This window comes from Barbus barbus (assembly GCF_936440315.1).
Source record: "Barbus barbus genome assembly, chromosome: 45".
In the NCBI taxonomy this organism is placed as follows: Eukaryota; Metazoa; Chordata; class Actinopteri; order Cypriniformes; family Cyprinidae; genus Barbus; species Barbus barbus.
In genome coordinates, this window is record NC_136723.1 from 5,229,146 (window position 1) to 5,241,849 (window position 12,704).

The following is a 12,704-nucleotide window of genomic DNA, read 5'->3' on the forward strand; positions in this document are numbered from 1 at the left end:
CCAAAAAGCACGTGCATCTACTTAATAACTTCGTGTTTTCTATTTATTTTATGTTCTCTTTTAATATATTATGTGTAGAAGTATTTCATTTATTTTGTCTAAGAGCACATTGGCTTTTCTCCACCCTGTCTGGCAGTTTATAATCATTTAAGAGGGTTGTATATGACAGATTAGTCACTTAATGAATAAAAACATGTTAGAACATCGTTTCATATCTCTTTTACCAATATTAAAAATGTTTGTTACTGTTGTTTTACTATTTACATACATCCAATGTTCATTATTAGCGTAATACATTATTTAATAATGTATTAATGAATAAAATATGAAAACAGAATAATTTCTATTATGTGTTGATTTAAATTTAAGGATATGTATCAATGTATGCCTTTAACATCCCATAATTTTTGGGGAGCATAGCTTTGCTGCCAAAAATATTTTTCTCTGCCATGATATAAATCCTGGGATTGGAGAAATATAAAGACACATCATCTTCGGTAATAACCATTAAGCATAGATTTGGGTTAGTCTTTAATCGCAGCTCTGAACATATGGTTGGGAGTTTTATCAGTGGTCTGGGCTACTGTTAATAAAAAGGTAGTGTAATCTAGTGTTGTTAATGGACTCCATGTGTTTCTAATGACTCTGATAACATTTAACCATCTGACTGAATAAATGCTAACTGATCTTGAGTGGCAAAATAATTAGAGATGTAAAACACAAAAAAATGACAATACATACATTGACAGATGAAAAGACAAAACTTTATTAAAGCCTGAAATATGAAATGACTGGCTCATAAGGGTAGAAGCTACTTTTCAAACCCAACGTGTTGCATATTAAAGCTTGATGTCACTACATTACTCACATCTTTATTCAAATTTACCCATATGTCTTTAAATATATTAAACCCAACTTTCACTTTCCAAGCTGTCTTTGAGATGGAAACATTTTAAGATTAGCTTTGGGGAACTTAACATTTGTTAAAAAAAATAAAAATAAAAATATTTCAGGTGCCAGAATCTGACCGTAAGACAGCAGTGTGGCTTTGGCAGACCTGTCTGACTGATTTAACTGTTGCTTGTTCTAAGAAACACATGAATGCTTGAGGAAGCGACACTTTAGTGGACCTTGAATGTGACAAATACAACAAGTACAGACACAGGAGCTTCTGTAAAATTACAAAACTGGAAAAGCAAAAAAACTGACTGGTATGTGTTTCATATAAAACTACCAGAGTACTTGCAGTAAATCATTCAGGGTACAATTTTCAGACATTGGAGAGCAACATTTAGAACCACAGTCCATTTTCCTTTGCCACATTCACCGTGTTCCCCATTAGATCCTGATCCACCGCAATCCATCAACTCCTTCGTCATCCAAACAGTAATAATAAGACGACACACACTGAATTTACTGCTATCAGAGGTACTGCGGGAGGAGAAGAGAAACCGTGTTAATATAGAACGATTTCTGATATTACATAAAGATGTAGGAACAATATATGGAGCTATATTTCCCAGAACGTGATTAATGCAAATCTAAAAACCATTACAGGTATGTTAGTATCTGTATTAATGATTCTTGGAATAAGTAAACATAGGAATCAGTAGAGCACTGTACAAAAGAACAAACCTCTCATGACCGTCCTGACGGAGCGAATAAGGTTCAGAAGTTGTGCTTTAATGCCGGGTTCATCTCCAAATCCTCCAATACCCTGCTCTGCTCCCCAGCCGACTGGAAACATGAGGTGTTTGTTAGTCACAGAGCCCTCTGCCACGATAACTATACGCCAGATCTCTTTATTAGCATGTGCTGAGGGATTATATAGTGTACTTTTCATCTGTATTCACTGGGAAAAGAGTGTGGTTAATCCCTAGCAAGAAAAATATTTATAAAATTGGATTTATTTTATTTTATGCTGAAAGATAATAAAGACTGCTTCATTCATTTTTTTTTCCTTTACTGTAAAAATGTGTTAAATTTATAAGAATAACACATTTCGTATATGATATAATCGTTCCTACAGATTTCTTTCACATACCTGTTTATATATATTTCTGTTATTTTATTACAAATTAAATGAAAAGTTTAAACCCAATGTAATCATTATTATGTTTTTATTTCAAATATTCCCAGCTAAAAAAAAAAACAATAGAAGCCCAATAGAAACCATCGCAGAAATTACAATGGTTTCCATTAAAATATCATTATAAACCATTACAAAATTCCTTTTTTTAGTGTGTTTTGGGCATTTTTGCAATAGGATTTAACATCCCACCAATAGAATCCATCACATACCAGTAGACCCCAGTATAGTTTCCATTAAAACCAATACAACTCCCATTATAACCATTAAATGTCCTATTGTGTTCTGGGCAGGCTTCTGTTGTTTTTTTCCGTTAGGCGCATTTACAGCATGATACTGGTGAAGTGATATACAACAGACTGGCAATTCTGATTTATATTAATATCTAACGTTACCTTTCAGGGGAAGTCAAAAACAAAGCATGTTATAATCGCTTATGTCAAAATGGACCATTTATGAGACGTCAACTCTAGGCTAGCAAACCAGATGGCAATACACACGACAAAACAAGCCTAGCGTCATCCAAAGGACTTACTTTTACTGAGAAACCTCTCTTCGTGGAGAACTGCGACGGCATTAGTGAGTAATATCGCGGTTTGAATCAGAGCATACAGCGTGAACGCCATGCTGGCACTGAGAGCTGGCGTCGCGCGGAATTACGTCACAGGCGCGCCGCCGCGAGACACACAAAGTCCAACTACACAAATAGTAGAAATGATATTATATTTCGAATTTAGCCTTAAACATTGTAGATATTTGTGTACGTTTACAACCTCTCTCTCTATATATATATTTATATTATAATATGCAGGAAATAATTAATAAAACGTACATGTCATGATATATTTAATAATTAAATTACAGATGCAATATGGGTCAAAGACATAATAAGTGTAATACTGATTTAAATTGTTGTTGCACAAAAAAAAATCTAAATGTTTTCTGTTTAATTTAAGTGCAATTTTGTTTTTGTTTTTCTGAGCAAAAAATAAATATGATACATTTTCCCCTGATTTACAGAAGACACCCACTACAATGCCATCAGTGTAACAATCTTGTCAGGCATATTTACAACAAAAATCAATTTACGACTAATTACGTTCACCCCAAATACTAATTAGTTAATTAATTAATGTGTTACTCATTTAAAACACAATAAGATGTAATATGCTCCCTTATTCTTTTATATATATTTAATGTGTACAAGTTAGAATACATTTTTACATAAATATTGTGCTACACTGAACATTATTTCAACCAAATTTTGACATTTTATTCTCCAAAACGTATTTGAAAGATTAAAAGTAGACACTTACTTACATTTAATTGACATAAAATCACTTTTGTAAATTTATTTTGATGCAGACGTCTTAACGTGTTTGACCCGCATACAAAATCAAAAAAATGCACACAAATATTATGTTTTATATATATATATATAATATCACAAATTTTCTTTCTTTAGTCCCAAATTATATTATGCTTGTGTTTATCAATGCGCCACTTTCATAAGTAAATAAATAGTCTTTTTTTCATATGATAGACTTTTAATTATCCACATAAATAGTAGAGAAACTACAAGAACATATTTAAATACATTTGCATGAACAGTTAATAATAACATTTTTAAACTTGTGTTTATGTCAGTGTTGTATTTAAACAGGCAAAACATGAAAAGTTTACACGCTTTCAGATTGCTCTTAGACATCAGCCACAGTAAGAGCAACCCGGTCCCTCCACAACCTCCTTTTGTACATTTACAACCTACAGCTAATATCATTGTACAGTTTGCTGTTATCAACAAACAAGTGAATGCATGGGTAATAAATAAAGTTCATAAAGTGGGGTTACTGTACAGGAAATACATCAAATGAACTCTAAATCATTGGTAGATGCATTGAACCGTACTGTGTATCAGTCAGTACACTGATGCCTTTGGGTTTGATTGAGAGCTGGACATCGATGAGGTGGTCTGTCAAGGGCAGCGTTCAGCATTTGATCCGGTCAAGAGGCTGCTTGCACAACGCTTGATGATTCCTCGTAGAGATGGGCATGATTTAACCTCTTTGTGTCAAAAGACGTTGAGAGCAGCTTGATTTTATTTCAAAAAACCATTTACCTAAAACATACAACAATTGAATTAGTCACTAGGATTTCTCAAAATAATCAAGAACGTCATCCATATAAAACCTATTTTGCTTACAAATCGTGAAGCTCATATTAAATCTGCAATAGATTTTACCGAATGGCCACATATTATGTGTCTCATTTGATGAAATAGCTTTGATACTCACCATTTAGCTTTTGTTTAGATGTGTCCCGACCTTTTCTTTTCTAATGATGTTTGCATAGGGAATCTAAAAAAAAAAAAAATTTTTTTTTAATTAATTAATACAACAACAACAAAAAAGGAATCAGTTACTACTTGAATTCTCCATCAACAATACAACATTTCTCTTTTCCACATTTTAGGGAATATATCATCTACCTAGAGAAGGTATGACACTAAATTTGCTTAATAAATTCATGTTTAATGAAAATTTGTGTCCTTGATATTTTTTATAATGCAGTAAATGCACTAATTTCTACATTTTATAAGTACATTTTATTAAAATAATTTATTTTTATTTTTTTTATTTTAGTTTTTAGTCTCTTCTGCTCACCTAGGCTACATTTATTGGACTGAAATTACAGTAAAAATATAAATAAAAATTGTGAAATATTTTTATAATTCAAAATAACTGTTTTCTATGTGAATATGTGTTAAAATGTAATTTATTCCTGTGAATCAAAGCTGATTTTCAGCATCATTACTCCAGTCTTCAGTCACATGATTCTTCAGAAATCAGTATAATATGCTGATTTGCTGCTCAAGAAACATTTCTGATTATTATCAATGTTGAAAACAGTTGTGCTGCTCCATATTTTTGTGGAAACTGTGATAGATTTCAGGATTCGTTGATGACCAGAAAGTTAAAAAGAACAGCATTTATTTGAAATATCTGAAAATAAATGTCTTTACATTCACTTTTATTAGTTTAATGCATTCTTAGCTAATAAAAGTATTACTTTCAACAACAAAAAAAACAATCATAAACACATTAGGCTGTCCATTCTTCTTTAAATTAAAAATACACTTTAGTCGTGACTATATTCACAATTCACAGGGCTTCTTGTACACTAGAAAAAGTGATGTTAATTTAACTTTAAAAAAATCAAGGAAACCTGTTGCCTTAAAACTAAGTTAAGTGAACCAAGTTAAGTGAACTTGACTTTTTTGATTATTTTTCGCTTAATAATTTTAAGGCAACGGGTGTCCTCAATTTTTTAAGTTAAGTCAGCTTATCACTTTTTCCAGTGTACCTTGTTGCTTAAATATGTGGTGATATGACACCAAAAGGAAGCTTGCATCTTGCAAACTTCATTATGTATTCATCTCTATAGTTTCCTGCATTACAGAAGTTCAGCTTTCAATCTGTCACACTGTAATCTCTCATATGTGATCTCCCCTGGCTTGACGGATGGTGTTGAACTGAGAGAACACACAGTGGCAGTCTGCCAGCATCATCCATGTGTTAAAACACAGATGCACCAGTGATTGATGCCGCAGCGCTGTGCAATGTTGAACCAGCTCTAGACAACAAAAGATTACGAGACACCAGATCCTGCTGCTAGTCTGCTGGTTATCTCACATTTCTACTTTAACATCGATTTAGCCTGCTACAGCAGATTACTAATATAACAGGGCTGCATGTGGGATATTTGTATGATTCTCGAGTAAATTAATCAGATGGGAAATTATGACATTATTGTAGATGAAACCTCCTTACCATCTGTAACTGCTGCACCATTTCTTCCCTGTAAGCCAGTTCTCTCTTCATTTGGTCCTGAAAGTTATCTGTAGGATAGCCAAATATGGAATATTAAAAACAAAGGCATCTTATGGTCACCTGAGTTCATAGCATTTTGTAGTGGCCTAAAAAAAGGGCTTATTCGTTTTATGGAGTTATACTGATTTATTGATCAGATAAAGCAGGTTCTCTGATTTTCACATGCTAAATCGTGACGATAAAACACATGAAGTGAAAGTCAGGACACTTACGGAAAACTGGAAATGGAGAGCTGCCTTTCAGGGCGTGAAACTCCTGCTCCAGTCTCCTCCGTAAATCTATCTGTTCAAGGAGAACTTTCTGGAGTTCCTCTGAAGGACAGATTACACGATCAAGATCAGACGCTAAACTGTGCTGAAATATCAACTATTATATCTAAAGCAGTTACAAAAATGTGTTTGAAACATTTTGCATGCCGTTCAAAAGCTTGGGGTCAGTAAGAGTTTTTAAAGTCTCTTCTGCTTACCAAGGTTAAAAATACAGTAAAATTGTGAAATATTATTATTACAATTTCACTATTATTTATAATAGAATTTTCTTTTTTAATATTTTGTCAAATGCAATTTATTCTGGGATCACGTGATGCTTCAGAAATCAGCTGATTTGCTGCTCAACAAACAGTTCTGATCATTATCAATGCTGAAAACAGCTGCTTTGATGGATATAAAGTTAAAAAGAACAGCATATATTTCAAATCAAACCATGTGTTACTTTATAAATGCATTTACTGTCACTTTTGATCAAATGAATGCGTCCTTGCAGAATAAAAGTGGAGCACAAACCTTAAATCTTAAATCGCTGGGGTATCTATTTATATATAGATTTTTCTATTATGCCAAAAATCATAAGGATATTAAGTAAAGATCATGAAGATATTTAGTAAATGTCCTACTGTAAATAAATCAAAACTGAATTTTTGCATTGCTAAGAACTTCATTTGAACAACTTACACTGTAAAAAGTGATATGTTGACTTAACTTAAAAAAATTGAGGAAACCCGTTGCCTTAAAATTATCAAGTAAATAATGAATCAAGTTCACTTAACTTATTAATTTTTTTTTTTAACACGTTGCCTTAAAATGTTTAAAGTTAAGTCAACTCATCACTTTTTACAGTGTATATTTAGATTTTTTTGCACCCTCAGATTGCAGATCTCAGCCAAATTAAAAGATAAAACTGACCCTTATGACTGGTTTTGTGCTCCTGGGTCACATATATTCTTCAATAAACTAGTTGCTTGTCATCTCACCTTTTTCCATGTTCTCAACATCCTTCTTGAGTGATACGGGAGAGTTTGTGTCTTGACTTTGGTCTGCTGAGCAGAAATAAAGAAGATTAAAAAAAAAAAAAAAAACCTTTGAAGATTTATAACATTGCATGCATCCATTCATGTCAGTTTCTGTAAAGTTCATATGAGAGAGTGACACACGTCATGCAGTTCTACCAGCAACCAGTAGATGTCAGTATCACATCAGAATATTTCAGACAAACGTATTTACAAAGTGAAATAGAAAATACAATGCTATTTTTCTGGGGTGAGGAAATGGTATTCATATATCGTGAATATGGTATAGCTGCATATTTACTGTAAAGACATAATATTATGAAAAGAATATAACTCGCTCAACAAAATTTCTGATTAGTGCATTCGAATAAACAGCCCTTGCAAAATGCCAATATCCTGAAATTGTGAAAACAGCTGATTTCGTTAATGTCACTGCACTATTGAATCAGGAAATTATTCGAAACAGTTTTGATTGCAATCCTTAGGAGTCGGTACGTCCGCGCTGCACGACGGCGTCTGTGTTTTTGTGTCTATATCGCAAATGGCTCAAATGAAGTGATCCAACACGTTGGTATAATCTTCCCCTCATTCAACCATCTCTCTCTCTCTCTCTCTCTCTCTCTCTCTCTCTTCTCATTACCCGTCTTGCCTCCTTAAGCCGAACAAGGCGTTCCTCATTTGGAAAGCGGTCTTGTTCTCGCTCTCCTCCTCTCTCTGTCTCATTTGACAAGCAAATTTGCAGACAGTGCCTGAGGATAACAACCTCGTTTGACAGTCAATTAACCGTGAATAGTCAAAGCCAAGGCAGTTTGCATTATATAAATGGAAAATTAGATTATTTTTTCCCTCCCTCCCAAGAAACAGAACTATCTTTAAGACACTGCCGTTAGACTCTTTGGAAAATCAGAAGTTCTAATCACGTTTCCCAGTAGCCCCTCGGAGACATTTAGCAATCAGGCAAAGGTGGTTTCATTTAATTTGTTTCATGTAATTTTTTCAAATATATTATACGTTATATGAGGAGATCATTATCGGCTAGATGATATAAATGTTGCCATAGATGTCATAAAACACTTTTAATGTCTTTCTGACAGATAAAAGGCAATAAGCTATGATCTTTCCAAGCAAAAGGCAATTATTTCCGTCTGATATTGTTCAAATGGTGATTGTCACCTTCCTGGCGTTGAGCTGATTGTCTTGCTGAACTGTTATGGCTCCCTACAGAACACATTTTCCCAATGACATTGTGGAGAGAGCTGCTCCATTTTGAGAGTGCGGCGAGAGTATATTCTATCCCGTATCTGTTATATTTAGATTAATCCTAATATCCTTGCAGGGATGGGCCAGCTGTGCTGTGCAAATTATTTGGCGGCCCTCTTGCTGTAAGTGGCGGATGTAAAGCGGAGATAAAGTGGTGTTGCGTTCTTACTTGGATTCTCCTGCCAGTATTCGGGTGCCGACGTTTCTGTCTCCGGGACAAAAAAGCTGCTCTGCTCTTTGTTGTCATCTGAAAGAAAGAAAAAAATCAAATGTGAATACATGCACACAAATGAATTGAATGTTAAGGTAAAGGTGTAAAATTTTATTATTTTTGTTCATTATTAGTTTATTTAAAAAAAAAATTTTTTTTAGTTTTGTTAAAATATGTTTTAATGTACATACAATTTTACAGTAATAACTGGTATATACATATATACATAATATATGATAACACTTTAGTATAGGGACTAATTCTCACTATTAACTAGTTGCTTATTCGCATGCCTATTATTAACATATTGGCTGTTTATTACTTATAAAGCACATATTTTGCATGAGCATATTCTACATCCCTAATCCCACCCAATACCTAAATTTAACAACCACCTTACCAACTATTAATAAGCAGCAAATTAGGAGTTTATTGAGGCAAAAGTCAAGTCAATGGTTGGTTAATAGAGAGAATTGCACCTTAAAATAAAGTGTGACCCTATGGTCTAAAAAACTTCAAAATAAAATAATGCATTTAATTTTAATAATTTTACAATAATAATTGTAAAATATGTATAATATAATATACTGTGTGTGTGTGTGTAGATATATACATATATATGTGAAATGCATAGAATAATCACATTGCAATTTCCACATCCATTATATTGCAACAACATTCACTTCACATTCATTTCTCACCTGAGGTGGTGGTTTTGTTTTTGCTTGCATATGCTGGCAGCCCATCGTCTCTGTTCTTGTGAGCCTGTAACCATAAAACACCGGCGATGTCTGATTAGAACTGATTCATAACATCAGGCCAAAGGTTGAACATAGAGCAACAAAATATATCAGTCAGCCAAAAGCACAGAATTGACTAGCCTTGAGCACGACAAGACTGTTATGTTTTATATATGATCCTGATGTTTGTTTGGTTTTGTCATGCTACCGAGTTACTCTGGATAAATCAACGTGCGTGAGGCTAATTGCTAAAGAATTCCCGTTTCGATCCCTGTCACTCTGTCTGTTAATGTAGCGTCAGAGGGTTAAAGATTAAAAGGGCTAATAGGCAGAAGTGACAAAGGGGAGCAAACATAATGTCGCCATTAAACAAAACACGACTGGGCTTATTAGAAGGGATCAAAGAGCTCTGAATATTTCATTTCTGCAGGGAACACAGGCTATCAATCTTGTTACGCATATGGCCCCTGCCAGCCAATGGCCCGCATTTAAATAATTAGTTAAAGTGCCTGGAGGGAATATTTACATTTCTGTACGCGCCGTTTTCCTCCAGCGAGCCGTGAACAGGGCTGGGGACTTTGAGGATGGTGGGCGGACTGGCTGCGAGGCCGGGCTTGTCCTCTGCTGAGGTCTCGGCGGGAGCACTCGGGAAGGAGGACGGTTCTTTGGCCTGCTGTGGTTCCCCCACGCTGCTGTCGGGAAGCCCGCGCATGTGCAGGGGCGTCTGCACCACTCGGCTGCCGAAGTCCTCCTGCTCCTCGTCCTGTTTGGTCTCCACGTCCACTTCCTGCTCCTCGTCGCTCTCTCCGCTGTCGTAGCTGCAGCTGGTGCCAGGAGAAAGGTGCCGCTCTGGACCGAAGTCCTCCAGGCTGCCGTGGAGCTTGGCAATGCTTTCTGCATCTTTGACCACCGGCCGGAAGGCGGAGTGGTAACTGGCTTTGCGGGCTTGCAGCGAGGGGGCGTCTAGGAGTTTCAGCCAGCCCTCTGGGGCGGGGCGGATATCAGAGGTCACGGGCGGGCAGTCGCTCTCGAACAGCCCGGATCTAGGGTTCGTTTCCAAACCCGAACCGGCATCGCTTTGCTCAGACAGATCCAAAAAGGCTTGTCTGAGGGACGGGCTCTCTGTGAGCGAGGAAAGGGCATTGGGTTGGGGCTGGAGGTAAGTGGGCACCGGGATACCCCCAGTTGCCCTCGGGGGCCAAAACATGCAGAAGGGAGGATAAAAAGCGTCCTTTCGGCCGGGCCAAAGGAGCCCTGAGAGGCCACTGTTTTTCTGTCCATTGGTCGCCTCACCGTCGTCCTTCTTCTGCGGGCACAGGCCGAAGGCAGGGAAGGTGTAGGGGCTGGGGAATAGCGACGTCGTTGGGAACTTCTGCAACATCCCGAAACCTTTGCTCGGGACCGGGATGACCGGGTAACTGCGCGGGACCTTTCGGGGCGAGAGGCTGTTGGTGTCCAGTTCATCATCGTCTTCGTACCGGCCTCTCTTATGGGCCAGATCTGGAGAAATCATGTGGGGCAGAACTGAGTTCACAGCCTTGATGGAGCCCATGGCCGAGCAGTTAGAGGACGGAAGCGCCCTCTTGCGACTTCCTCCATTGAACATGGCTTTTACGTCCTCCCAGGCAAACAACAGGTCCTCCGGTGCCGTTTTGTCTGCCAGTTTAAGGTGCCGACGCCAGGAGTTGAAGTTGGCGGCGTCTGGCTGCGTGTACTTGGCCTCAGGTGTGCGGTGCGAGTGGAAGATGAATTTGTTAGGGGAGAAGTACATATTACAGTAGGAGCACTTGATGCATTTGGCCCGGGAGCTGTTGTAGCGCGCCGGGATGAAATTTCCCCGGCAGCCCCAAGCACATTCATGTATCACGTCGAACGCAAAGTTGTCTGGCAGTTTGGGTGGAGAGTTCTCACCGAGGAAAGACTTGCACAGTCGCTCTGCCTCCCGTTTGGTGATCATGCCGCAGCGGCGCGAGGAGATGGGCATGGCACCTGCCCGCCGGAGGATCTCCAGCTGGACCGGGGTGCACTGCACGCAGGTGATACCCAGAGCCACTCGGCGGTTGTGGATCTCGTTGTAGCTGTAGTTCTTTAACAGGGTGTTGGATATCTGAGCCAGACATAAGCGCTCTTGATGGTCAATCACCAGCGAGACAATAGGCACCCCGTAGAGGATGACCTGCCCAACTTGGTTGGGCTTAAGCGAGGATCTTGGAGGCGTGAGCGGCTCCTGGAATGAACTCGGTGGGGTGGCCATCACAATTTCGTTTGGTCCAGGCAGAAGACTCTTTTCCATTCTTTGGAGACCAATGAGTGGAGGTGTTCGTCTGTAAACACATTTAAAAAAGATAATTTATCAATAAAAATAAAGGAATTAGAGAAAAAAAGGTTCAGTTGCATTAATTAATTTATGCACATAAAGAATATTACTCTGATAATATGTAGTTATTACCAGATGTTGCATAGTTATTAAATAGAAACCCGATTTTTTTCCTTTTCTATACCAAAAAAAAAAAAAAGAGAGAGAGAATTAAACAACTTTCACAATTAGTGTAAAGCTTTTTAACATGTCAGACACATTGATTGTAGATCAGAATATGATGCGGGTGAAATAAAAACTCGCAGAACGAGACAAAATGACGATATGAAGAGCGAGAGAAAATAAAGATGCTATTAAATATGATCGCAAATTAAATAAAAAGGATATTTTAAAAAATAAAGAAAGAAATAAAGAACTAAATCAGTGTGACAGCAACATGCAATGATTAATTGTATTCCTTAAAGACTTAAAGCAGGAACATTTTTTGTCTCTGTGTGAAAATGCAAAAGAAAAAGCGTGTAATGCTTTTAATGCTGTGTAATTATTTTACAATCACTTTATGTGGGGAAATAACAATTTAGCGAAATTTGCAGAGTTCAAGTAGAATTTCCTGTAGAATGTTCTGTCGGCGTCACCGTTCTGTTCCGACTTTTTCATACACAATATAGAACGTCGCTTTTTTTAGGTTTAGGTAGGCTAATGTATCATATAATGGCCTAATCTTAGCCTAATAATAATAATAATAATAATAAATTTACCATAAAAACAAATGTAGCCTATTTCACTTTCACTTTTTTACTCTGTGAACAAATGTCACTTAAAAATTCTAAACCTGAACAAAAAAACATTTAATTTTTAGACGGACTCGGAGACGATAAAAAGTTAGTATTTGTCTTACCCCCGCGCGCTGCC

The 12,704-nt window shown here is 37.0% G+C and overlaps 2 protein-coding genes across 2 annotated transcripts; both read right to left on the minus strand.

Annotated features, from left to right (window-relative positions):
- Positions 1 to 742: 742 nt before the first annotated feature.
- LOC306864087 (immediate early response 3-interacting protein 1-like) lies at positions 743 to 2,735 on the minus strand. Its single transcript, XM_079407802.1, has 3 exons — positions 2,625 to 2,735; positions 1,636 to 1,737; positions 743 to 1,431 (listed from the first exon to the last, which is right to left on the minus strand). The coding sequence occupies exons 1-3, from the start codon at positions 2,713 to 2,715 to the stop codon at positions 1,376 to 1,378; spliced, it is 249 nt and encodes an 82-aa protein (XP_079263928.1). The 5' UTR covers positions 2,716 to 2,735; the 3' UTR covers positions 743 to 1,375.
- Positions 2,736 to 4,386: 1,651 nt separating this feature from the next.
- On the minus strand, positions 4,387 to 11,768 carry LOC306863972 (SKI family transcriptional corepressor 2-like; the record flags this gene model as incomplete). Its single annotated transcript, XM_079407605.1, has 7 exons — positions 4,387 to 4,446; positions 5,920 to 5,987; positions 6,192 to 6,290; positions 7,229 to 7,294; positions 8,694 to 8,771; positions 9,437 to 9,500; positions 10,002 to 11,768. The coding sequence occupies 7 exons, from the start codon at positions 11,766 to 11,768 to the stop codon at positions 4,387 to 4,389; spliced, it is 2,202 nt and encodes a 733-aa protein (XP_079263731.1).
- Positions 11,769 to 12,704: the final 936 nt, after the last annotated feature.